Consider the following 23,099-nt stretch of genomic DNA (forward strand, 5'->3'; position numbering starts at 1 on the left):
AGAAAACTATTTCCAAATTATCGTCGCTTGTAATTTTTTAAAGACAGTTAATGGGTGTTAAAAAAGAAAATAACCAAGTCTAATTGTGTTAATAGGTAAAATTTCCCGGATTTGTGTGGATTCCAGCTAGAATTGTTCCAAATTCCAAATTACCAGTAAATAATGGATTATGTGATTTTGAGTAAAATGGGTATCATAATACTCACACCTACGATAATAACAATGATGGTAAACCATGTCAAGAGTTTCCCACCCTTGCGTTTATTTTCCTTAGCCTTGAGTAACTGCTGATTTACTCTTCCAGTGTAGTCAACAGCCTTCAAAGTGTTGTGTTCAATCTGGTCAATAAGTTCGCCCTGGTAACTAACCACCCCTGCCAACTCAACCATCATCTGTTTTAGTTGTTCCATACCTATGATATTTATGATTTTTTATTGTTAACATAGTTAGAAATATATATAATAAAGTATAATACTCTGTTCAAGCGCTAGAATATCGTTATATTTCCCTTGTATATTTGACACCGCATCTCTTAATGATACATTCTATAACAAATGTTAAAAACTATTATAAATGTTTATAGTTATATGTAAAACCTCAAGAAAGTTCGATTGTGCGATTTGTTCCACTGTTTGAAAGCCTCTGGTATCCTCGACGATTTTATCAACTTCATCATCCTTCATGTTCGGGTAGATGAGTTTAATCTGACTCTTTGCTCGATCCGAGATTGCTTTTTTGAACTCGTCCTGGGCGTCTTGATAGCGTTTCATGGCGTTTTTAAAGTGCTTAATGACCACATTGTACGAGTTTGTTAGCATCCTGTTCTCAGTCTCACTTTGTCCAAGTTCCTTTAGTTGGTCTAGGCTTGTAATTATGTTTTTACACTGGGTACACACCAGATTTGTGCGATCAATCAGTGCATTCATGTTTGAGCTCACGCTAGAGCTTTGGCTACTTGTCATAACATCGTGGCTCAGTGTCATCAACTTTGTAATGGAATTTGCCCCTTCGTCAATAGTCTTTATCATCTTTTTGGCATCCTCAATCTGGTCCATAAACATCTTGAACTCAGCGGAAAATGTCGTCTCAACATCTATTCCAGCCTATTACACAATTAGTCTCCAGCTTATATACATAATTAACTCTTGGCATATATATAGTATAATTGAGTTACTTCGTTGTTATGCATCAAATTGTTGTCGGTGGGCAATATAAAGGACTCTGGGTCGTATCTGAAAATACAATCCTGGCCAGTGGCCAGTTGCTCAAGTTGGTAGGTCCTATTAAACATCTTTCAACATTCTAAAAATTGTTAATACCACAATAGTTCTACTAAAATGTGATAATACTTTACACATAGAAACTATATCATTACCTGTAACTGTTCTGATTTATTTGATCTAATTTTAGTTAAAATTAATTCTGGTTGTGATCGAAAACTAAATTTATTTGAAAGGATTTGTTATTTTACAGTAAATGGGTATTTAAAGGTACATTTTAAGAAAACTAGATGACAAATTTTTAAAAATCAGATGTAAAGTATATAGATTATAATATCGAAATAATTATTAAAACATAACATCTATGATGAACACAATTAGAAGCAAAAAGCCACACGGAATCAAAAAGGCTAAATACAAAATTCATAAAAATATTAACAAAATATATAAAACAGAAGTTATGAGATTTTAACAGTATTTAAAATATTCTGAATCTTCATTTTTGGTGGATAGATTCTTATGTACCCATAATTATACCTATTATTAAAATCACCTATACTATAACTGTAAAATAGTAAAATATTTACAATTGTATTATAATTTACATAATCATGTATTAATTAATAAAATTATAAGTTTATCGCATGAGTTTTAAAATAAATTGTGTAAAGTGATATTTTTCTGTAATATATAGAATGCTTCTGGTTTGTGGAGGTTACGAAGGCGTTTTGCTCGGCTTAGATTATGATCGTGAAAAACTTGAAACTTTGAAAATTCCAGAGAATCCTTCCTCAGATGGTCCCTCTTATAAGAATGAAATTGACGGCCAAAACGCACCTTTTACACAACTTTTTAGAGTTTCGTGTTCACAAGTACATACTTTATAGAAATTTTGAATTATAGGGTTCCATAAAGTGTATGGATTTGAATAGCAATGTCCTGGTTTGCGGCGGTTCAGATGAAACAGTACAGTATCCACCCATTTAACTTTAAATATATTAGGCCAAATTTAACATTATCTGTTTAAATTTCCAAATACCTCACTAATGTGTTATTCAGAGTGTATAATATTGAAAAGATGAGTAAGCATGGAGAAATAATGCTCCCAGAAGGTTATATCACGTCGGTGGCAGTTTTCGGAGGAGTAAATAAGGGCTCAGTTTTAGTAGGCAATGAATACGGCGAGATTTCATTATTTTTAACAAGAGACTTGAGCTTTCAAAAGTCCTTTAAAGGCCATAAAAAGGAGATTTCAGGCATCTCATTTCACTCTGAAGGGAAAGCCTTTATCTCAGTTAGCCTTGACTGTTACCTAAGGCTTTGGGACCTAAACTCCAAAACATGTGTTTTCTACACCCAACTCAACTTTCCGCCAATAAATGTTAGATGGTCAAATGGTTCTAAATATATTTTATCATCGGAAAATCAGGTATTAACATAATAGTTATAAACATATCCAGTTCATAACTAATGTGTTAGGTATTGGTGTGTAGTGGTGAAGATGATACATTTAAAACAGTTAAATCACCCACAAATGATAAAGGTATTTTGAAAATTAATTATACCTTAACAATTCAATTATAGTAACATGTTGTTCTTGGTACGGAGATTCTGCTGTGGTTATTGGATTCAAATCAGGAGTGATATCCGTCCATAGTGTCGACACCCATGATGATTCTGATAAAGGTATGATATATTTGAATATGACTAAATAAGGAACAGTTTTAGCGAGTTGCAAAGTGCACAATAAGAGGGTGAAGTCCGTAGTGGCCAAGAATGTAATTTTAATGATTTTATTAGTATTTAGGGTTATATTTTCAGTGGAGACTCAGAGGGAACTGTTTTATGCTGTAAAATTTTAGATGAAAAATTACATCCAATCCTGTATTAAATTACCATTAAACACTAAATTGAATAGTTAAATGGATTAATTTAGGAAACATGATATTGGATTTAGACTTAATGTACTTGTTTCATAAAAATGCCTGATAAACTCAGCCTGGATGATGATATACTACTGACTAGTAGCATCGGCGAAAGTGCTCAATCTTGCCACTAAAAGAAATCTTTGTTCCTACACCAACCGTTTGAACAGTAAAACTTTTAGACAATCACACACGCGCTTCGGCGAAAATCAAATTTGTTCCGAGATGGATTCCCATCTTTTTTTCGAATTTGGACAGTAATCGGCAAGATTGTAACTAGGATGATTCTTCTTTAGTAATCTGACAGGCCAATCATTTAGCCACAACATTGCTAATATAATATACACCGTTATACATAGATAAGTTACCCTAATATATAGCTACATGTATACTAATATGAAATTGTAATCTGGATAAAGAGTAAAGTAAAAATTAAAGATTAAAGTACAGGTAGTTAAGTGTGTGTGTTATTGGTTAAACAAGCTTTGTTGTTATCCATTGAAACGAGAGGGTAGGGGATTGGATTATGGACTGAGTGGTAAAACTGGTTCTTTATAGCAGGAATTGCACCAAATGGCATAGTTTGTGGCAAAATGCTCAAAGAATTGATGCCATTTAAATTATAAACCATAATGTTGCCGTTATGGCAACTATAATTGTTGAGGTTTGGTGGCATTTTAGCACTGTAGACGCTATTGTCAAAGGGAATTTTGAGGAAATTTTTGTTAACAGAGTCGAGCTGAGGATTGAAATAAGGAGCAGAAACATTGTAAGGAGTTTGAGATGAGTGATTTTCTGGAACGAGAATACGGCCACATGAGCTCAGAACCTTTGAGATGTGGTTCCTCTCGGTAATTTCAAACGCCGTCATCTCAGCCCTATGCTTAGCCTCGTAGAAACCGTACTTGTTGATGCCAAATGTCTTCTGAGTGCGCTTGGAGTTGTTAAATGGGTCCTTGCAAATTGTGCGCCATTCCATCTTCTTGAAGTGGTAGTAAACTCCGGACACATCACTGAAGTAGTGTTCTTCTGGTATGTTTTTGATGAGATTGGCTTCCTTCGGTACAATTTTTTTGCCTTTTCTTCGGTAATTCTTGGATGTTGATTTACCCCTTTTAGCCTTCACAGTGGGTGGCTCACTCTCAGAATTTGTCTCCGTTTTTATTGAGGAATCTGGGCTGGTTTCCTGTGTATTTGTCGAATTTAATACCATTTTGTTAAAAAATAACTGCACATTCAACGATTCTTGGACCAAAACTTAAAATTTCTCGATGCGACTACGCAACGAAATGTCCAAATATTTAGACGATTAGGTTAGAGTTTTTATAAATCTCTGATTCAAATAAAAGATAATTATTCTAAATTTTAGAGAAATAGATAATTTAAAAGAATCTAGTTGATTTTGTTCATGATTGGTCACACACTAGTGTGAGCCAAAAGGTTAAAAATAGTGTAAAAAGTAATATAAACAATTTAAAAATTAAAGTTTAAAATTGTTATTTTACAAAAGTGATATTTTCCACTTTGAACTTCATTTACACATTTTAGACGATTTTGCGGGGTGTGTACTGATAAAACTGTTATTACAAATAAAGCTCGATTGAACTCAGAAATTTTATATTTGTTAAATATTTGTTAAATTTGTCTGTAGAGATTGGATTCCATAAATTTTATGTTGCTTTTCAGAATGTTATTTTCTAGCGATGTGTATTGAGAATCCTCAGATTTGTCTGGGTACTTAAGATCCTCTTCGTCGGAATTTTCACCAATTTTATTGTATAAATCATCTGAATTGAAGTCTGGGTTCTCATCTTTGTAATCTTCCTCTGATGATCCAGAGTCTAGACCAACTAACTTAAACCTCGGTGATGCACCCATGACTTTCTTGAAGGCATTAGGCTCGGAATTTAGCTGTAACTTCAACAGTTGGTACCTGTCGGTATTCTCGAAAACTGTTCTTGCCATTTGTATAAACTCGTTTAGGCAATCTACCCATGAATTTCTGTCGCGATTAATACTCTTTGCGAAAAACTCTTGATTGTATCCTCTCATATCTTGATAGCGGACATAAAATCTGTCATTCTTTTTCCTATCCTTTTTAACTAAACTAATTGACCTTATAGGTATGTACCCTTTCTCCTCTTTTTTATTCTATAATGCCAAATTATATTCTATTATTTATAAAACATTTGATTTTACTCTAATTTATGTATAGAAATATGTAAGCTGGAACCTTGTAGTCTTCTCTATTCTTCCAATAACACCAGACCCAGTAGCCTGAAGTGAGTTCAATTGCTTTAAAATAGAATTCCTTATAATTGATGGTTAAATCATTCATGATCTCTAGTTCGCCTGAGACTGCGGACGAATAAAACCTAAGCTTTTTGTTTTCGGAACTATTATTTAGATACTTTGACATATATCCTTGCACTGAATTAAATTTTATCAATACTCAATAACATTGGTTTAAATAATCCTAACTAACTACCAGTATTTCTATAAGTAATATTTATTCTAAATGATTACCGTCCTTTTCTCCATCGTTTTGTAGCTCTATAAGTGCATACTTTTTTAAGGGCGATTCCATTTCCTCCACGAGGTCCGATCCGAACCTATTTATTGAAAACTAATCCATTATTACTGAGGTTACTATAAATAACTATACTAATTCTATTTATAATAGGGTTAATATGAAATTACAAATATATGGGTAGGTGGTGATCCTTCCAAGGTATATCGTCTTTGTCTTGGTATATTTAAAATATTATCAAGTGTGAGTTTTAATGTGCCCCAAAGCTTATTTTTCATCAAGTGATGCTTGTACAGGTTAATGGTTATGTGGTCATCGCATTGTCTTAAGTGTACTGGCAAATCAACCTGTATACACACTATTAGTACGTATTTATGAATATTTTATATAAAACTAATTAACTAATTTTATAAGTTGAAATGCTAAATTTTTATAGGATAATTATGTAAAAATACGCTATTGGCTTAAAAATATATCCCATAGTTTATATAAAAATGTTTAAGAAAAAATAATTAAAATTAGAAATTGGATACATTAAGTACTAGTTCATTGTTTTTGGGTTTAAAATAATCGGTGGCATATTTGAACCTGCCTGAAACAACTTCGATGAAATAATTCCCCTTTCCAAATTCAGAAGTGGCGTTTTTGAACTTGATTGTTAGTTCAAGGGGTTCATGTGAGTGAATCTTGGTCATAAGACACAATCTTCCAATCAATCCACATTCTGATGGGTGAGGAATTTTATTGATATTTGATGCTAGATAGGCGGTACTTAACACCCCGCAACCCAAAGTCGCACATGCGAAAATAGAGCTGGGATCAATTATACACATCAATTATCAAAATTTTAAACATTGTATAAAATATAAAGAAGATTGTTAAAATATGATAGAAATCATAAAAACAAGAAACTATTGTACAAAATATAGGAATGCGGGGCGGTGCCAAAAAAGTAAAAGTTTAGGCATAATTCATAAAATAAAATAAAATAAAATCTCCGAAACGTTAAATATTAGGGGAAGGTTATTGAGCGTAAGTTGTGGAAAAGAAATATAAAAGGTTGAAATAAATAACGGCAAAGATATTGATATTGTTGGTTGAACTAAAAATGGATATTTAAATTTTTTATTATAATAAAAATAAAATAAAAATATTTCCGAAAGATCATAGAAAGATCTATAATATTGTCATTTATCGTTTATGTTGTGGTTATTGAATAATTAAGAGTAATGGGTGTAGAAATCCCGGAATTTCATGTATAATAATTTAATTAGAATTAAGAGGAAAATAATGTGTAAATAATTTGAAATTTTTTATGATAAATGAGAATTTTTAAATATTATATGGGGTCCGAATTCAGCTTTATTAATTTTTACATGATTTGTTTTATCTTTAATTCGACATTAATTTCTATTAATATTTATTGAGTTTTAAATTATGTATATCTATTTAACCCATTGTAAGAACTAATTGGTTAATTTTTGAGGTTTGATGATGGTCGGCTGAGGAATGTTGAAGGAAGGTTCTTCTCTTGATTTGAGCGCTTCTAGTTCCTCTGGAACTCTTAGAAGCGACAATTCTTTTGGTAATTCTCCTTTAGATCGCATTACTTCCCTCCTAATTTTAATTTATAAATCAATTCGTGCCTGTTTCAAATGGATATATTCAAAGTCATTTGGTATAATTTGTATATTATTTGTTATTTTGGATGTTTTAACGACAGTATTTTTTAAACGGTTCATTGACCACACTAAAAATTATGTAATGTTTACTATTCAGGTGATAATCTTTACATTTTGGATCATAGTCTGTTGTATCGCCATTTTGTGCTTCTTATTTAACCGCGAATATATGAAACGACACTTTAATGTCCGGCCACTAGTGTTCCTAGGATTTCTTGATATGTTGTCCACCGGTTTATCTGCGAATGGAAGCGCCCACACGAGCGGACTGATGCTGGTTCTTTTGGGACAGATTTCAGTCCCACTGACAATGGTTTCATGTAAACTCATCTTGTCAAAGAAGTACCACCACTACCAATACATTAGTTCTGCAATCATCCTAACATTCGCAGTGTTAAAGCCAATCCTGAACAGAACGGATACTACCGATAACAGGTTCTACAACAACATGTTATATCTACTCGCTTCAGTCCCAGACTCTATCGCGTCTGCACTCAGAGAGAAGCAGTATACTTCTAAATTCTTCCATGTAGTAAAATACCAATTTTTTGGATTCCTATTTCACTTCTTCTATAACATACTATATACACTACTATTCACGTTACCATTCAATAGCGTTAAAGGTTACTTCGATTCACTGTATAAACTGTGCGTAAACGGGTATAAATGTATATTTTTTGGAGTTAATACTATAACTGAAAATTGTGGACCCACTTTGATACCAACGTGCGATAACTGCTTAGAGGCCTTTAAAATTTACTGCCTCTATATATTATTCAGCTCTGCCATTAGAGTTGCATATGTTTTCATAATGCTCGACGGTTCAGTTACGTTCACGCTACTTTTGGGTACTGTCAAGGTCCCTCTGACTTCAATCGCATTTTCCCTCCGCTTTATTGCAGGGGATAGTACTACGAGTTTCAACTTACTTGATGTTGTTTGCTTCCTGGGTATTGTTGCAGGGCTACTCCTGTACGCCCTTGGGTCCAAGAAAATCCAGGAAGAAACTGACCTTCTCGAGTCGCCTCTGATCGATGATGCGGAATCGGAACATGAGTTACTAAGTACAGGAACTGAGAAGCTCATGAGATCTGAGATATGCCATGATCTGTTCACTTAACTAATTCACGTGAAAGATTTTAATTCAAAGAATAATGGTTTTATCTCTAATTTTTAATTTGTAAAGTATTTCATTATCTGACTAAAGATAAGTATTTGTACATTACTGACTCACAATCTTTTTTAAAGTAATATTTTATATTTATGTATATCCCTTAAATTTATTATCAGTCTTACCGATATACCACATAATAGCCTAACATAGCCAAACCATACTATAAACTCTTATTGTTTTAACCACTAATTTGTAACTAATTTTATTGTGTAAGGTTTAAATTCGGTTTTAATGAAATGTGTATCACTTATGCTCATTTTCGAACTTGTGGTGTCGTTGATTCCTATCATTTCTCTGTGTAATAACTGCAATTTTCAAGTATAATCTCATTTAAATGTTATTTTATTATATGATAGTTTAGTACTTGAAATTATGTTTTTAGAAAGATTTGATTCTACTCGCACATAACGACTATAGAAGAATTCACTCCGTTAATTCCCTTGAATGGTATTCTATATTTTATGCGCATTCTGTGCCACATATAATAGTATAATCGTAACATTTTATGTAGGAATGATGAATTGGCTAAATCAGCTGAAAAGGAGGCCTTAAAGGTGACTTGATTCGCATAATATTTGGTTAGATTACCAAGGAGAAGTGTGATTTGCCTTTATATTACTCAGAACTCGCTGGAACAAATTATTTGTCAGTTTCCAAAAAGCTATTTAATGAAGGAATCGCTGTCCAGTGCTGGTACGAAGGTGTGTTCCTGTACCTAGTTACTCAGTAACCTAAATATCTAAAATGGTAATCAGGGATAAAAGAATACGATTTCGAAAAGTGTAAGAAAATTTAAATACATATAAAATAATTAATCTAAAATGTGGCATAAAACAAGTTTAGCGGGAGTGTTGACCAGGAATCCAAACGTTTTAGCATTTACACAACTAGTATGGAAAAACACAAAGGTACTAAATAAAATATTAATGATTTCAGTTTATCGGCTGTGGAGTCTCATGCTGTAGTGATAATCTTGTACTAGTCTGCAGATACCACCCATTCGGAAATATTCCAGGTATTCGTATTTGATATTATTCACAATATTAACTTCCATGTTAAAATGTGGAAGTATAATCTATAATATTGTTGAAATGGTGTTTTAGGTCAATTTAGTGGAAATGTGTTTGAGAAGGTAGGTTTAATCTTTTAATAAACGTGGTAGTTTTACAAATCTCAAGGAGAACTTTAATCTCGTGACCCAACCCATATCTATTAAGAGTACTGAAATAACATTTATATACCATGACTGTAATATTAGAATGTGTAATGATATTGAATATATGGTGTAGTAGTATGAAATACGATATTGGTAATTCTATAATGGGGCGACAAATATTAAGATAACATTTTTATTGTATATTTTTCTATATTTGTTTTTTCTTATAATGGGAAATCTTTTTAACAGACATCCTAAAACTTACGGCCAAGGAAGTCACCAATGGTACCTGTCTATCCAGGATTTATATAATTATACAATTGATCGTTCCTAATTATTGATTTAATTTATTTATTTTGTAGTTGCGTTTGCTTTAATCGTCACGGACTTATAAGGAAGTACGGTCTCGAGATCTGCCGCCAATGCTTCAGAGAACGTGCCACTATAATTGGATTCCACAAGGTAATGACTATACATTTCACATTAACAATAAAATTAATATTTAATAAAATTGTGATTAATGACATTTTTAGTACTGGTGAAGGAGTCTCAAGAATAAAACATAATATTAATATAATTACCGTATATATGATATATGATATAAAATTAGTGAATTAGTAAAATGGCTCATCTGAGTAGTGAACGTTTACGCGTTCGCTTTTTTTCTTTGGGGAGTTCACGTGCTGACAAAATTCTTTGACAGTGAAGTCGCCCCAAAAGTTAGGCTTGGCCTCCTTGGCAACTTGTAAAAAGATCTTCCCAGTCTCAAGTAGAGCATCAGCACGCCTTAGACGCCAGGAAGAGTCGACTGACATGTCCTTGAGAAGACGCTTGCAGGCGGCACGAACAGTGTTTTGGATGTCAATGAGGCAAACATTGAGCATGGCGTCAAGGATTACGGGGATTGATTTCTCGTTAAAATTGACGCCAACGTCTGAGATAAAAGCCTCATCAGCATCGCAGGTGCGGTTGTGGCCAGACTCCAAAATGGCAGTTTTTAAAAAGCAGACGTAGGTCTTGAAATATTTGCGGAAGTTCCTGGTCTTCTGCTTTGACTTGGCTATTCTGCCAGATATGCCCAAGAATGAAGACCGCTTTCCGATGTACTCCTTGGCGTAATTCTGATACGTCCAACCCAAAGTCTCAACCACAGCCACGGAAAAGCTGTTCTTGCAGAGTTCCTTTACGTACTCAGTCACCTTCTTTCTGAACTCGTCGTGTTCACCGCACACGAAGCTGCGGATGTACTCGCGGAGGTATACTGCAATTTGGACCTCTCGAACCTGCTGAAGCTTTTGAAAATCGTGTTGAGTTTTAGATAAATCGTCCCGCATTTCAAGTTCCAAATACAGAGCCATGCGGAGTTTACCTATAAGCGGTTCCAGTGCTTCAGTGCCAAATAGCATGCTGAAAAAGAGCTGTGATTCGAGGATTGGCATCTCGTCTATAGCTGAACGTCCATTAAGGTCATACTTTTTGCGCCTGTGTTCGTCCCCCAAAATCTGATAAGCCTCACCCAAGCGGGAAAAAATCTCGTTGTAGTCGTTATCGCCATCAGCGTTCGTATTTTTGTCAGGGTGGTACCTTAGAGCTAACCTGTAGTAAGATCTTCTTATGCATTCTTGACTTGCATTTGTTGGTACTTGCAATATGTCGTATAATTCAGTCTCAAATACTTTTTTATCATTACCTTCGGTGTTATTTACTCTATTGGTGTTATTGGTAAAAAATTCCTTTTCTGAGGAGCTAGTTATGTATGACTTGATTTTCCTATACTCCTCGTCCAGGGAATACCAATTATGTTCCCAAACTCGACGTTCTTTGTTCCATACCTTCCCTGAGGCTTTTTGGCAGATCGCATTTGGTGTGTTTATTACTCCGCGTGTAAGTTGGTACAGTGAAACTCCAATGCCAGCTAAGGGTAGACTAATTGCGGCCAACACTCCTGCACCAACCCCCTTGAAAAACCCCTTGACTCCATCCTCGGATAGGCCAACAACCGGACACATAACCAGGCCAGTCGCTCCAACCACAACTCCCTTAGTAATACTCTTAATTCCCGAGGAAACTGCACTGGAAACATCTCTAGGTCTCCTTGTGCTAAACAAGGCTGAAACCAAAGGGTGGGTCGATAAACTTTCATCCTCTTCTGTGAACTTGGATACCTTGCGATTAGAAAGCCTTAAGGGGGTCTGATCAGCAGATTCGGTACTAGGATCATTCACAAAACCCGATGATGTTGGTATTGGCTTTGAAACTGAGTGGGCCAACTCCAATTCAAGTTCGGCGGATGCCAATATCTCCATGGTATCACATTCGGACATAGCTCAACTAATTGATGGCTATCGTTGGTTTTAATATTTAAATTTTTTAAAATAATTTAAATTATAAAATTTGGGAACGAACCCTCTTTCAATGAAATAAAATTAAAAAGTACTATAATGGTTGAACGGCCGAGATATTATCTTTAATCTGGAAGGAAATTGATTTGAACGTTCCAGTGGAGCATTCAAGGTTTAAAAGTTGATATTATAATTTAAAATGAGGTTTTTAAAGAGAAATTGTTCAAAACCCATATTTTGGTGGTACTGATTCCGGGATTAAATAATGTACAAAATGAAAACGGAAGAATCTGTCAAATTATAAAATAATTGAATCGTAAAATAAAATTTAAATAATTATAAAATCATATTAGGTGGCATTATGCACAATAAAAATGATGGATTTACCAACATTTGGTTAGTATTCATAATCTGTTAAAACATGGAAGGTTGAGCTGAATAATGAGTTCAAAAGACCCAAAATAACATAAATATTTTTAAAAAATTATTCAACAAATAAAAAATTGGAGTATTCAAAATTAATTGAAATTATTGATTAACTTGGGATCAGCTCATTAACGTATTCATGAAAATAAATCTATGATTTAAGTAAATTAAATTTAAATATGTAAATTAAATTAAAATAAATATTTTTCCCCGATTTCGTTTCATTTATCATTTATATACTACATAAAGGGTTATACGACCTAATATCGTTGGAATCATATACAACAATTAATAACATAATTATTTAAACTATTAATTACTTGATAAATCAGATTCGATAAATCAATTAACATATCATAATGTGTAAATATTAGTTGTATGTGGTACATTCCCCATGAATCAGTTGATTTTTTAATGTTCCGACTAATTCCTTCCAGGGTCGGCCGTATTTTAAAATACAAAGGCACCCAGACCAGGGGGTTTTCGGGTGTATACACTGGGAAGAACGTCACCACGAAGGACCTCGAAAAGAAGGACCCTAACTGGGCCATTGAAGAAACCAACTTTTGTTTAGGAAAAGTCACCGTATCATTTATCTAGTCTTTACCATTGTTGTACAGAATCATAAATTACATAAAACACCATTATCTATTCCTTTCCTTACATGATGTTTTAGGATATGATATTCAAAGATACTGATGACCTTGCAAGAAGGACTCTTCAGATAATGGATAGTCAGCTCAGTAGGATGCACACTAGGCTTAGAGATGGCACTTGCGTTCCTTACATGACTATGCATCTTCACCAAGTCGTCGATAGACCAATTCCAAACCACGTCTTCATCGAACAACCTCTGCTAAAATGGACTTGGGACGAGACTTATGACGAAGCATACGAAGATATGTAATTATACTTTACACTAATTTTCTAAAATATATAACATATACTAATAATAGCCTGTAAACTAAACAAATAATAGATTACGTAATTAGCAGGTCCACGTAATAGTCGAAAACTTGCTCCTCTGGTAATGATTTTATACCAATTTTCCCAAGAATAGAAAATACACTAGTCTGGATTGAGTTTTCATCTTTCCTGTAATTAGGACGTCTTTCAAACTCAACTGAGTTAATTAACCTAAGTTCCTCCAGTGTAAGGGAGTCTAGGCAGCCTGAGTGCATTGAGAGGGTCTTGAGAACAGTTGGGGAAATAGTTGCAGATTGGGAGAAATAGTATTTAATGTACATAACAAGGACTGAGGAACTGACTACAGCGTTGAAAACCAGTGCGGATATGTTAAATAGTATAGATTCAAACTTCTCAAGTTCATTTTTACCACTTAAAATCCTTACATTTTCATCCAACTTATTATTATATACAGTATTCATAACATTTTGCAAAGACTGGGTTATAATTTCATCGTATTTTCTGGAACTCGAAAAGTAATCTAAATGATATAGTACACTGAGAAAGTCATCTAACGAATTGTCGAAATTAGTGTGTATAGATTCTTTACTCTTGAAATTTTTATAGTCCTCTAAGCAATTTTTGTGAGAAAATAAATAAACCAATCTACTCATGAGAGCCTCAACATTTGAATCACAATAATGTAACTTCTTGCAACAATTTAGAATCGCTAGAAGAGTAACAAAGTTGTTGGAATAGTTTCCAGTATCTAGTGTTTTCCGGACCAATTGTTTTAAAAGTTCAGTGTTTCTCAGATTTGAAACAATATTCAAATAGTTTGTAAAATTTCTATGTTTAGTATCATTTGAGTTTAAAAAATCCAAAGGGTTAATTTTACTAATTAACGAGTTAATCCTCGATGATAAAGCATGATTATCTGTACTCTTAGTTATGGCGTAAATGGTATCCAGGTTATCAATTGCACTCTCAGTTGCATAAATATGCTTTAGTAATTTCTTTGAAATTAAAATATTTCTTGATTTCCCAAGTGTAAACAGGTCGATTTTACCTAATTTGTTGAAATCCAGGCCAAGTATTTCAGTTTCAACCTTATTCATAAGTTTCAAAATCACCTCAGTTCCAGAATCCGGACCCGGGTGTAAGTCTAAACCCTCTAATTTAACAGAATAAGCATTCATAATAGAGTTGTAAAAAAGAATAAGCTGAGATGAGTTTATATGGTTTGGGTTAAAATTATCCAAAAACATGCTAAAAAGAGAGTTTAGATTTGAATACTTAAGCTTTGTCAAGTAGTGTAACAAGAGTACTGACTTCTGGTTGAATACAAAATTGCCGTTTGTGGTTATTGCTTGGATTAATCTGTCAAGAATATCATTGTTTTCGATTTCCCATTCATGAAAGCAGTTTGAAATCGTCAGAGAATCCAGAACTACAGAGTTGCTTAGGTCTAGATTCTGTAATTTATTGATAAAAAAAGTTTTAAAGTTTAGATCTACTGGGTATTTGTTCTTTATCAAAAGGCTGCATAGGTTACAAAGCTCTTGTAGATTCATATCAGAAATGCTCTGTTCAAGAAAGGGCTTGTGGAATTGTTCCAAAGTTCCTTTCTTTATTAAACTACAAAGTATGTTACAACTTTCTCTCCCAGTGAATTTTGGATTACCTCCATGACTAATTTTGTCATCAATTGTATTGGAATGGGCAGGGTCACAGGGGTAATTACTCCGAATTATGGAATCGATTCTTTTCTTGAAAAGCTTAAAAAGTCTTGATAAGTTTCGGTCGTTTGCTGAGATATATAAAACAGTTGAAATGCTCTGGTTATCAAAGGTGCTTAAAATTTCAATTCCAGCTTTATAAAAGACACTCACTAAGTTGTTGTTGTGATTAATAAGATTGAGGTTATGCAGTGAGAATAGAACCAGTGAAAACTCTCTGGGATTTAGTAATTTGAGATATGATTCTATGTTACATAAGAAAGAGTCAAATGCTTTAGAATCTCTAATTCTTCCGAGATGTGATGGGAAACGCCTTGCTAGGCTTGCCAGTGAATGTAAAATGCTGATGATGTCTTCTATGCCCATCCTAACAACTGAGGTTTCATTTGTTGTTTCGGTGGTTTTATCAGAATTTGAATAGTTAAACAAGTTATTTGTACTAATATGCTGATGTATTGAGTCCAAAATAAGGTCTAATTGTTGATTTGAGAGTGGAATCCCAAGTGTGTATGATGAGACCAAAATCATGTTTAGGAGTTCTAAATTCAAAAGAGGAATAGATCTTGCGTTAATAACATCAGAAAAGATTGAAACCAAAAGTTCGTCAGACCGAGTTTTTTTAAGCAAATTCCTGTCAAACTTGGTAATAACACATGTTAAGAGGCATTTGGAATGTGGGCTTAATTTTTTAAAATTCTCGCGATTCCCAACATAATCGATATAATCGACCCTAAATCAATAATATCTGTTAATTCATCAGGTTATTATAAATATAGGTGAAAATACCAAAATTTATCAGAAGTGTGCCCATCATGGAGTTTATTTACTGCCCGAAGGCCTATTTGAGGGACTTTTCCAATTCTAGAGTTTTTAATACTAGATGTTAAAGTTTGCATAAAGCTGTTAAAAGTTAATTGTGTGGATATTTAATGCGATTTTTCATATTTTTGAACTCTGATGTTGTGTAGGGTTTAACTGTCGATTTTGTATTATTTATACATAATTATTTGTATATATTAATTTAAATTTGTAACTTTTGAGTATATAAATATGAGGGGACTTTTAGGAAATATTGGTGGTTTAATTCGTTCCAATAGAATTAGACGATTTACCGTATGTTTTATATTCATGGATAATAACTAGATGAAATTAATTTGATGTTCTTTTATTATATTACAACATTCCCTAACTAGTGAATATTTATACTTATATTATAAATAACATTTTAGACCTTGGATAAAATACACAAGGACCCTCCAGACTATAAAAAAGTCCCATTTTTAAAAGAAGATCTCGATTCAGTACTATCAGAGGTCCCAGAGTTCAATTTCTATTATTTCGGATCAACCACAGATAAAGATTACCCATATAAAAATGTTCCCATGAATGAGCCCATTTATGTAACAGGCTCCGAGGGAAAGTTTACACCTTTAGATCACAAATTTCAGTACGCAAAGCTGGAAAATGGATTAAGGATTGCAACATTGGATAAGGGAGGACTAGATACACATTTAGCACTGTACGTAAATGCCGGATCAGCCCATGAAAATGATCAGAATCAAGGAGTCACCTCGATGATAGAGAATATGGCCTTCCATAGCACTGCACACTTGTCCCACCTTAGAACTATTAAAACCGTTGAGACTTTGGGAGCAAACGTTAGCTGCAACGCTTTTCGAGAACATACAGTCTACCAAGCTGAGTTTCTGAGACAAGACCTACCATTTCTAGTTAACCTTTTAGTTGGTAAGTTTTTAATTAATGCTTACCCTACCCTTGTTATTTCTATATTTTACTATTAACTATTCAGTTGATGTGATTTGTATATAGGAAATGTATTGTTTCCACGTTTTCTTACATGGGAGCTGGCGGCAAATAAGCATAGGCTGTCTGAGAAGAGGAACAAAGTTTTGGAGAACCCAGACCAACTAGTTACTGAACATCTACATAGCGTGGCATGGCATAACAACACTCTTGGCAACTTCAATTTCTGCTTAGAGCCAAGCGAAGATAAATACACCCCCGAACTAATGAGAGACTTCATGCTTAACCATTTTTATCCCCAAAACTGTGTGCTGGTGTCCGTTAATTCAGGACTCGATGAACTTTCAAAATGGGCCATGAGAGCTTTCTCCGAATACAATCCAATTCCAAACCCGTCAGGTATTTTCTATAACTAAATACATGTTTTTACCTTATTCCTTCTACAATTTCCTGTGGTATAATATTTTATAGGTGAAGTTCCTAAATTGGAGCCTAAATACACTGGGGGTGTGAAGTATGTAGAAGGTAATACACCTTTTACACACGTGACAGTCGCTTATCCTGTGAAAGGATGGGATAGTAAGCAGGTAGTCGTTACGACTCTTTTGCAGTCGATTTTGGGTGGTGGAGGAAGTTTTAGCACAGGAGGTCCTGGAAAAGGCCTTACAACTAGCCTTTACAACAATGTCCTTAACAGGTACGAGTTTGTGGAAAGTTGCATGGCATTTAACACAGTCCACTCAACGAGTGGACTTTTCGGCATTTATTTAGTGGTTAATGGAGCCTACGCCTCTGGGAACCTTGACCAAGTTTTCACTCTCGTCAAAGACGAGTTCGAGAGAATGAAAAGGATAACCAACCATGAACTTTCCGGCGGGAAAAACAGCCTTAAATCATTCCTTCACATGAGCATGGAACACAAAGCGGTGTTGTGCGAGGACGTTGGTAGGCAGCTTCTTTTTTGTAACAGGGTTCTGGATGCTTCTGACTTGGAAAACCTAATTGACGAAGTAACTCTCGATGACCTAAAATCTGTTGTAAATGAACTTAGGGTTAACCTGAATCCGAGCGTTGTTGTTTATGGTAAACTCTCCAAGGTCCCTCACCCAGACACTGTCTTGCAGCTTTTGCACTGATACTACATAAACTTTATTCTTATCGACAAATATTACTCATTTTTATATATTATTACTCATACTATATATTTGAATATATTACTGGTATTTAAGTGTCGGTGAATATGGTGATTAGTGTATTAAATGTTATGGTATCAAAAATCGCAGCTAGCGCATCCTCTGCATCCGCAAAGAACGCACTCAATTACCTTTCCAGGCTCGAGGTCGCGCTTAGGTACTCGACAAATACAGGTGGTCTCGAAGTTTTGGCCTGAAGTCTGTATACAACGTAGGCAGCAGAGGTACTCGTAGCCTTGCTTACGCCACTTCGAAATCAAATTTGCATCAGCGTAGCCCTCTCTAATGCAATAATCGTACAATTCTCCTGTATAATTGAGTCAATTTTATCGGACCAAAATGCTATATAGAAATTATAATAATTGGTATATATATTAGGTTGTGTTTAAGAAAACATACTTGAAATGAGTTTTTTCTGATAAAACATATCATAAATATATCTAGATCTTTGGTGATGTATCCTAAAAATTGGCCACAAAATTTCAGTTTTACGTTTTCCCTCTCCGGATTCAAGCTGAGCTTGTTTCATCTTATCATCGAGAGATTCCAAGGTTTCAGAAATTAATTCCCATCCTTCCGGAGGAGGTTTAGTGTTTAAAGTCCGGACTCGGGGCATTTAAAAATTTTTATTGTGACAAAAATGAGAAAATGTAATAATATTCCCTACAAAGAAATAGATATTCCATTAATATGTGTTGTTAAATTTTATTTTTTAATTATTATAAAATAACTTGTAATTAATATTTATAGTTAATTTTTTAATATTTTTCTGTGCATAATCCCTATTTGGATGTTGTTGTTTTTACAACATTATCATATAGCTATTGATTCAAAATAATCATTGAATATTTGTGTTTCAGATTTAATATTATTTAGAACCTTTCGTTTTTATAAAGCTTACAATTTGACTATTCCACATCACTTGTGTGTTTGTAAAATTGATTTTTTATCTAATCATCAATGCTGATGTCGTTTCTCATGATTGATTAATTAAACCCAAATTGTTTCTTTATCTTATTTTCACAATTTTATCTATCTTCCATTATCCTTTTCCATGATCTCATAACCTCATTATAATTATTAGATCCGTGTGTATATTGTTATCAACCTGCCGAACAATATCCTTTATCTTGATGTGTATTTGTGGTATTCATCTTATCATTGTTTATCAATACCCACTTGACTCATTTAATTTGACAATTACATAAATTTCTATTTTATTAACATCTAATTTATTTTTTTATACTTTAATAGTATATCTATATCTTCAATTTCTACTATTATATTCTTTTATCTAATAATCATATTCGTAATTTTACTTTTGTATCACAAATATTTTATTTTATATTTTTATATTTTTAATTATTTGTTATTTTAATTTAATCATGTATTTTATTTATAAATTTTTGTTTTTTGTACTCTCATTCATTTTTTGTAAATACACTAATTGTATTTATCAAACTATTGATTTGACAAATCTTAACTTTTACTATATTCATTGTGAGATGGAAGATCTTTACGGTAACATTAGCATTGTCACAGTTGTACCAAATGACTCAGTAAAAATAATTAAGGTGAAATATAAAGTAAATATTTTATGGACTAATATATTACCTGGTGAGTATCTTAATGAAGTCAAACTGTATAAGTTATACGGTGAACCTAAGCTAGCGCTTGTAGTTTCGGATTTTTATGGTACTAAGTATGTAAGATTTTTTGTTAGACAAGGTTTCATTTGGGGCGAAATAAGGTTGAACGAGTTTAATGAAAGTTTCGAGACATTAATTAGAACAAGGGTGTTTTATCTGAAAAATGTTGTAGATACTGATACTTTTATGGTTCAACGCCAAGTTTTTGCGGGATTTCCGGCCTACATTTTCACTCCATATAATGTTTACGATGTTGTTGCTGCAATTCACAACAATTGGGTAATATGGTCAAGTAATAGAGTAAATAAAAGATGTGTTCGTATTGTCGTTCATGGAAAGTTAAACGACCCAAAACTGGTCCAAATCACCGTTTTGCGTAATACTAATATTCCTGGATTTAAAACAGATGTTCAAGGTGGGAAACTAACTCAACAAAAGGATATCATGAGGATGCATTTGATAAATGAATTTCTTAGAGGTGCACGTCTTGCCAGGAAGCGAATTAGTAGACGAAGAAAACTGGGAACACAGTCGACAGAAGATTGCGGAGATTCTCCAACTAAAAAAGTTTCATATTATGTGCCTAAAAGAAAACTAGTAATGCCAAAGCAATATGTTAAAAGACCTAAAAAAGATCAACAGGAGCAAGATGAAACAGATGAGGAAGATATTTTGGAAGATGAAGATGAAGATGAAGAAGATGAGGATGGCATAGAACAAATGAAGCAACAAAAAAAAATGTATCTAAATGAAAAGAAATTATTAGAAAATGAAATAACTAAGCTGAAATTCGAAGTAAATCAAATCCAAGAACTAATTGTGGCAGAAAGAGACCAATCTATAGATAAAGCAGGCACTGAGGAGGATAGTTCAGATGATGATGAAAATGACCAAGCTGAGGAACGTGAAGATGGTGAACAAGATGATGCTCCAATTGATCTTCAAGATGGGAAATGTGACGATATATCTGATAAAAAACGAGAGCGTAGGAGAAAATTAAAAAAATTATATGGTCAAATCAGACGGAAAAGAATGAGACTATCTGAAGCTGAAGAAAAATTGATTAGTTTGAAAGAAAAGTATATTGAAGGAGATGGAATATTAGATTGTGTTATACCAAAGGAGCAAATTGAAAGAATGCAGGAATTAATCAATAGCATAAAACGTGCGCGTCAGAATTTAGCACAACTAAGATATATATATACTGTTGGGAAAAAGTCGGAAGGCGATGGAAGTAAAGATTATCAAAAAAAGTGTGAAAATTTAATAAGGAAAGAACAAGCTAATCTTGAAGAATTGGAAAAAGAAATATTTATATTAGAATGTACAATGAGAGAAAAAATAGGTTTTAATTTGGAATTATATTATTCACTACTAGAAGGACCGCTGAAAGTTGGTAGTAATGTGTACCATAATATTAAAGCAGGGCCACATAAGAAAAAAAGATATGAACCTATAAAGGTTAAGCAAATTCAATTAAGTGAATTAACACAACGTATAGAAGAAGAAGAATCTACAGAAGAACCAGAATCTATGGATGAACAACAGAATATACCAGAACCACCTATAGTGGAACAATATATAACAGAACCCCAGTATATACCAGAACATCAACTTATAGTAGAGCAACCTGTACCAGAACCTCAAGAGCAACAAACTATACAAGAACATCAATCTATGTCAGAACCTCAACCTATAACAGAACCTCAAGTGACATATAAACCGTATAAACCTAGAATACAAGGTTCACAAGGAATGAGAAAACAATCACAAACTCAAGATCAAGGTACATCAGAAACTCAAGATCAAGTTACATCAGAAACTCAAGATCAAGGTACATCAGAAACTCAAACACAAGTTACATCAGAAACTCAAGATCAAGGTACATCAGAGCAAGATGGAGTTGTAAATCAACCGAGATTATTTAGACCATATTTAGATGAACCCTATCAACCACAACAACAACAACCACAACAAGTTCAGCATATTCAACAACCATATGACCCATATCAGCATCCTTATCAACATATACCAGGACCATTTCAGCCGTATCAAGAACCTTATCAACCTTATCAAGAATCATTTCAACCTTATCAGCAACCATATGACCCATATCACCAACCATATGACCCATATCAGCAACCATATCAACCAGTACCATATGAACCTTATCAACCTATACCAGGAACTCAATATATTGAATTACAGCCAATTCAACAACAATATTATCCTGGACCTCAATATGTTGAATTACAACCAATACAACAACAAATTCCACAACCTGTACCAGAACCCGTACCACAAATTCAACAGCAACAACCACTGAAACAACCTGTACCAGGACCTCAACAGCAACAACCAGTGCTGGAGCCAGAAGTAGTGACCGTAAGTATTTCTGATGATTCAGATGAGGATGTAGAACAAGAAACTCAAACTCAACCTGGACAGCCACAATATCAACCGCCTCCATATCAACCAAATCAGCCACCTCAACCGGCTAAATATCAACCGCCCCAACAACCTGTATCAGGACCTCAACAACCATATCAACCGCCTCAATATCCTGGCCAGCCTCAGCCATTTCAACCTCATGTCATATCACAAGAAGGAATAACATATCCGCAGCAGCCATTTCAACCTATACCAGGATACCTTCAAGAACTACTAGCTCGTAAAGCTACACAGAATCAAAACGAACCCCCTAAAAGAAAACGTGGTAGGCCACCTAAGATACGTAGAACACCTGAAGTACACGAAAATACCAAAAAAGATAAATACACTCAAACTTATGGGTCAATTTACACATTCCCCGTTCCTGCTCAACCACTCATTCCTCCTTATCCATCTGTTGAAAAAGAGAAGAATCAAGATGGAGGAGAAGAAAGAGAGCCTCCAAAACAGCCAACTGGAACTAATGGAAAAATCCAAAGGTCAAAAGGAGAATGGATAGAACAAAAATATTACAAAAAAGTAAACAATGAATGGCAATTAGTAGGGAAAACTGAATTTTATATATTGTTGCAAAAATATGAAATGGAGGAAGAGTAGAAATTTTTTAAGATATATTTAAAAAAAGAAGAAGATAGTAATTTAAATTATTGTTAATTTAATAAAAGAACTATAAAATAAAGGATAATAGAAATTTGAAGAATATTAAGTTAAAATAATAACATATATATATAAATTAATAAATAATTTAATAGTATACACAATTAACAAAATATGTTTAAATAAGATGTAATTGAATATGATTCAAATAATGAGATGTGTAATATAAATAAATCTATATTCCCTACAAAGAAATAGATATTCCATTAATATGTGTTGTTAAATTTTATTTTTTAATTATTATAAAATAACTCGTAATTAATATTTATAGTTAATTTTTTAATA

The 23,099-nt window shown here is 33.5% G+C and overlaps 12 protein-coding genes across 12 annotated transcripts, besides 12 other annotated features; 6 read left to right on the forward strand and 6 right to left on the reverse strand.

Moving 5' to 3' along the window:
- Positions 1–167: 167 nt before the first annotated feature.
- On the reverse strand, positions 168–1,291 carry TA12025 (syntaxin-like, putative; the record flags this gene model as incomplete). The annotated part of the gene is made up of 4 exons (XM_947395.1): positions 168–412; positions 476–545; positions 597–1,103; positions 1,175–1,291. 4 exons carry the CDS (start codon positions 1,289–1,291, stop codon positions 168–170), a joined length of 939 nt encoding a protein of 312 aa, XP_952488.1.
- Positions 180–248: a sequence feature (1 probable transmembrane helix predicted for TA12025 by TMHMM2.0 at aa 287-309).
- Positions 1,292–1,915: 624 nt separating the features above from the next.
- Positions 1,916–3,199, forward strand: TA12020 (hypothetical protein with WD40 domain, putative; the record flags this gene model as incomplete). The annotated part of the gene is made up of 8 exons (XM_947396.1): positions 1,916–2,092; positions 2,124–2,191; positions 2,280–2,649; positions 2,700–2,763; positions 2,805–2,906; positions 2,943–2,998; positions 3,028–3,104; positions 3,157–3,199. The coding sequence occupies 8 exons, from the start codon at positions 1,916–1,918 to the stop codon at positions 3,197–3,199; spliced, it is 957 nt and encodes a 318-aa protein (XP_952489.1).
- A 155-nt stretch (positions 3,200–3,354) lies between these two features.
- Positions 3,355–4,358, reverse strand: TA12015 (uncharacterized protein; the record flags this gene model as incomplete). Its single annotated transcript, XM_947397.1, has 2 exons — positions 3,355–3,476; positions 3,626–4,358. 2 exons carry the CDS (start codon positions 4,356–4,358, stop codon positions 3,355–3,357), a joined length of 855 nt encoding a protein of 284 aa, XP_952490.1.
- A 422-nt stretch (positions 4,359–4,780) lies between these two features.
- Positions 4,781–6,508, reverse strand: TA12010 (uncharacterized protein; the record flags this gene model as incomplete). The annotated part of the gene is made up of 5 exons (XM_947398.1): positions 4,781–5,296; positions 5,379–5,575; positions 5,672–5,771; positions 5,846–6,022; positions 6,209–6,508. 5 exons carry the CDS (start codon positions 6,506–6,508, stop codon positions 4,781–4,783), a joined length of 1,290 nt encoding a protein of 429 aa, XP_952491.1.
- A 676-nt stretch (positions 6,509–7,184) lies between these two features.
- Positions 7,185–7,247: a sequence feature (Signal anchor predicted for TA12005 by SignalP 2.0 HMM (Signal peptide probability 0.003, signal anchor probability 0.768) with cleavage site probability 0.001 between residues 21 and 22).
- Positions 7,185–8,477, forward strand: TA12005 (transporter protein cg10, putative; the record flags this gene model as incomplete). The annotated part of the gene is made up of 1 exon (XM_947399.1): positions 7,185–8,477. The coding sequence occupies one exon, from the start codon at positions 7,185–7,187 to the stop codon at positions 8,475–8,477; it is 1,293 nt and encodes a 430-aa protein (XP_952492.1).
- Positions 7,338–7,406: a sequence feature (8 probable transmembrane helices predicted for TA12005 by TMHMM2.0 at aa 52-74, 89-111, 118-137, 147-169, 240-262, 307-329, 336-358 and 363-385).
- Positions 7,449–7,517: a sequence feature (8 probable transmembrane helices predicted for TA12005 by TMHMM2.0 at aa 52-74, 89-111, 118-137, 147-169, 240-262, 307-329, 336-358 and 363-385).
- Positions 7,536–7,595: a sequence feature (8 probable transmembrane helices predicted for TA12005 by TMHMM2.0 at aa 52-74, 89-111, 118-137, 147-169, 240-262, 307-329, 336-358 and 363-385).
- Positions 7,623–7,691: a sequence feature (8 probable transmembrane helices predicted for TA12005 by TMHMM2.0 at aa 52-74, 89-111, 118-137, 147-169, 240-262, 307-329, 336-358 and 363-385).
- Positions 7,902–7,970: a sequence feature (8 probable transmembrane helices predicted for TA12005 by TMHMM2.0 at aa 52-74, 89-111, 118-137, 147-169, 240-262, 307-329, 336-358 and 363-385).
- Positions 8,103–8,171: a sequence feature (8 probable transmembrane helices predicted for TA12005 by TMHMM2.0 at aa 52-74, 89-111, 118-137, 147-169, 240-262, 307-329, 336-358 and 363-385).
- Positions 8,190–8,258: a sequence feature (8 probable transmembrane helices predicted for TA12005 by TMHMM2.0 at aa 52-74, 89-111, 118-137, 147-169, 240-262, 307-329, 336-358 and 363-385).
- Positions 8,271–8,339: a sequence feature (8 probable transmembrane helices predicted for TA12005 by TMHMM2.0 at aa 52-74, 89-111, 118-137, 147-169, 240-262, 307-329, 336-358 and 363-385).
- A 1,439-nt stretch (positions 8,478–9,916) lies between the features above and the next one.
- TA12000 (ribosomal protein s29, putative) lies at positions 9,917–10,229 on the forward strand (the record flags this gene model as incomplete). Its single annotated transcript, XM_947400.1, has 3 exons — positions 9,917–9,972; positions 10,050–10,149; positions 10,221–10,229. The coding sequence occupies 3 exons, from the start codon at positions 9,917–9,919 to the stop codon at positions 10,227–10,229; spliced, it is 165 nt and encodes a 54-aa protein (XP_952493.1).
- A 72-nt stretch (positions 10,230–10,301) lies between these two features.
- TA11995 (DnaJ protein, putative) lies at positions 10,302–11,993 on the reverse strand (the record flags this gene model as incomplete). Its single annotated transcript, XM_947401.1, has 1 exon — positions 10,302–11,993. One exon carries the CDS (start codon positions 11,991–11,993, stop codon positions 10,302–10,304), a length of 1,692 nt encoding a protein of 563 aa, XP_952494.1.
- An 876-nt stretch (positions 11,994–12,869) lies between these two features.
- Positions 12,870–13,362, forward strand: TA11990 (uncharacterized protein; the record flags this gene model as incomplete). The annotated part of the gene is made up of 2 exons (XM_947402.1): positions 12,870–13,040; positions 13,132–13,362. 2 exons carry the CDS (start codon positions 12,870–12,872, stop codon positions 13,360–13,362), a joined length of 402 nt encoding a protein of 133 aa, XP_952495.1.
- Positions 13,363–13,435: 73 nt separating this feature from the next.
- Positions 13,436–15,996, reverse strand: TA11985 (uncharacterized protein; the record flags this gene model as incomplete). Its single annotated transcript, XM_947403.1, has 3 exons — positions 13,436–14,836; positions 14,879–15,830; positions 15,887–15,996. 3 exons carry the CDS (start codon positions 15,994–15,996, stop codon positions 13,436–13,438), a joined length of 2,463 nt encoding a protein of 820 aa, XP_952496.1.
- Positions 13,694–13,762: a sequence feature (1 probable transmembrane helix predicted for TA11985 by TMHMM2.0 at aa 713-735).
- Positions 15,997–16,150: 154 nt separating the features above from the next.
- On the forward strand, positions 16,151–18,000 carry TA11975 (mitochondrial processing peptidase alpha subunit, putative; the record flags this gene model as incomplete). The annotated part of the gene is made up of 4 exons (XM_947404.1): positions 16,151–16,213; positions 16,330–16,846; positions 16,931–17,263; positions 17,336–18,000. 4 exons carry the CDS (start codon positions 16,151–16,153, stop codon positions 17,998–18,000), a joined length of 1,578 nt encoding a protein of 525 aa, XP_952497.1.
- Positions 18,001–18,134: 134 nt separating this feature from the next.
- Positions 18,135–18,673, reverse strand: TA11970 (g10 protein, putative; the record flags this gene model as incomplete). Its single annotated transcript, XM_947405.1, has 2 exons — positions 18,135–18,364; positions 18,457–18,673. The coding sequence occupies 2 exons, from the start codon at positions 18,671–18,673 to the stop codon at positions 18,135–18,137; spliced, it is 447 nt and encodes a 148-aa protein (XP_952498.1).
- Positions 18,674–19,442: 769 nt separating this feature from the next.
- Positions 19,443–19,508: a sequence feature (Signal peptide predicted for TA11965 by SignalP 2.0 HMM (Signal peptide probability 0.945, signal anchor probability 0.000) with cleavage site probability 0.863 between residues 22 and 23).
- Positions 19,443–22,754, forward strand: TA11965 (putative P-,Q-rich family protein, putative; the record flags this gene model as incomplete). Its single annotated transcript, XM_947406.1, has 1 exon — positions 19,443–22,754. One exon carries the CDS (start codon positions 19,443–19,445, stop codon positions 22,752–22,754), a length of 3,312 nt encoding a protein of 1,103 aa, XP_952499.1.
- Positions 22,755–23,099: the final 345 nt, after the last annotated feature.

This window comes from Theileria annulata, chromosome 2, assembly GCF_000003225.4.
Source record: "Theileria annulata chromosome 2, complete sequence, *** SEQUENCING IN PROGRESS ***".
Classification (NCBI taxonomy): domain Eukaryota; phylum Apicomplexa; class Aconoidasida; order Piroplasmida; family Theileriidae; genus Theileria; species Theileria annulata.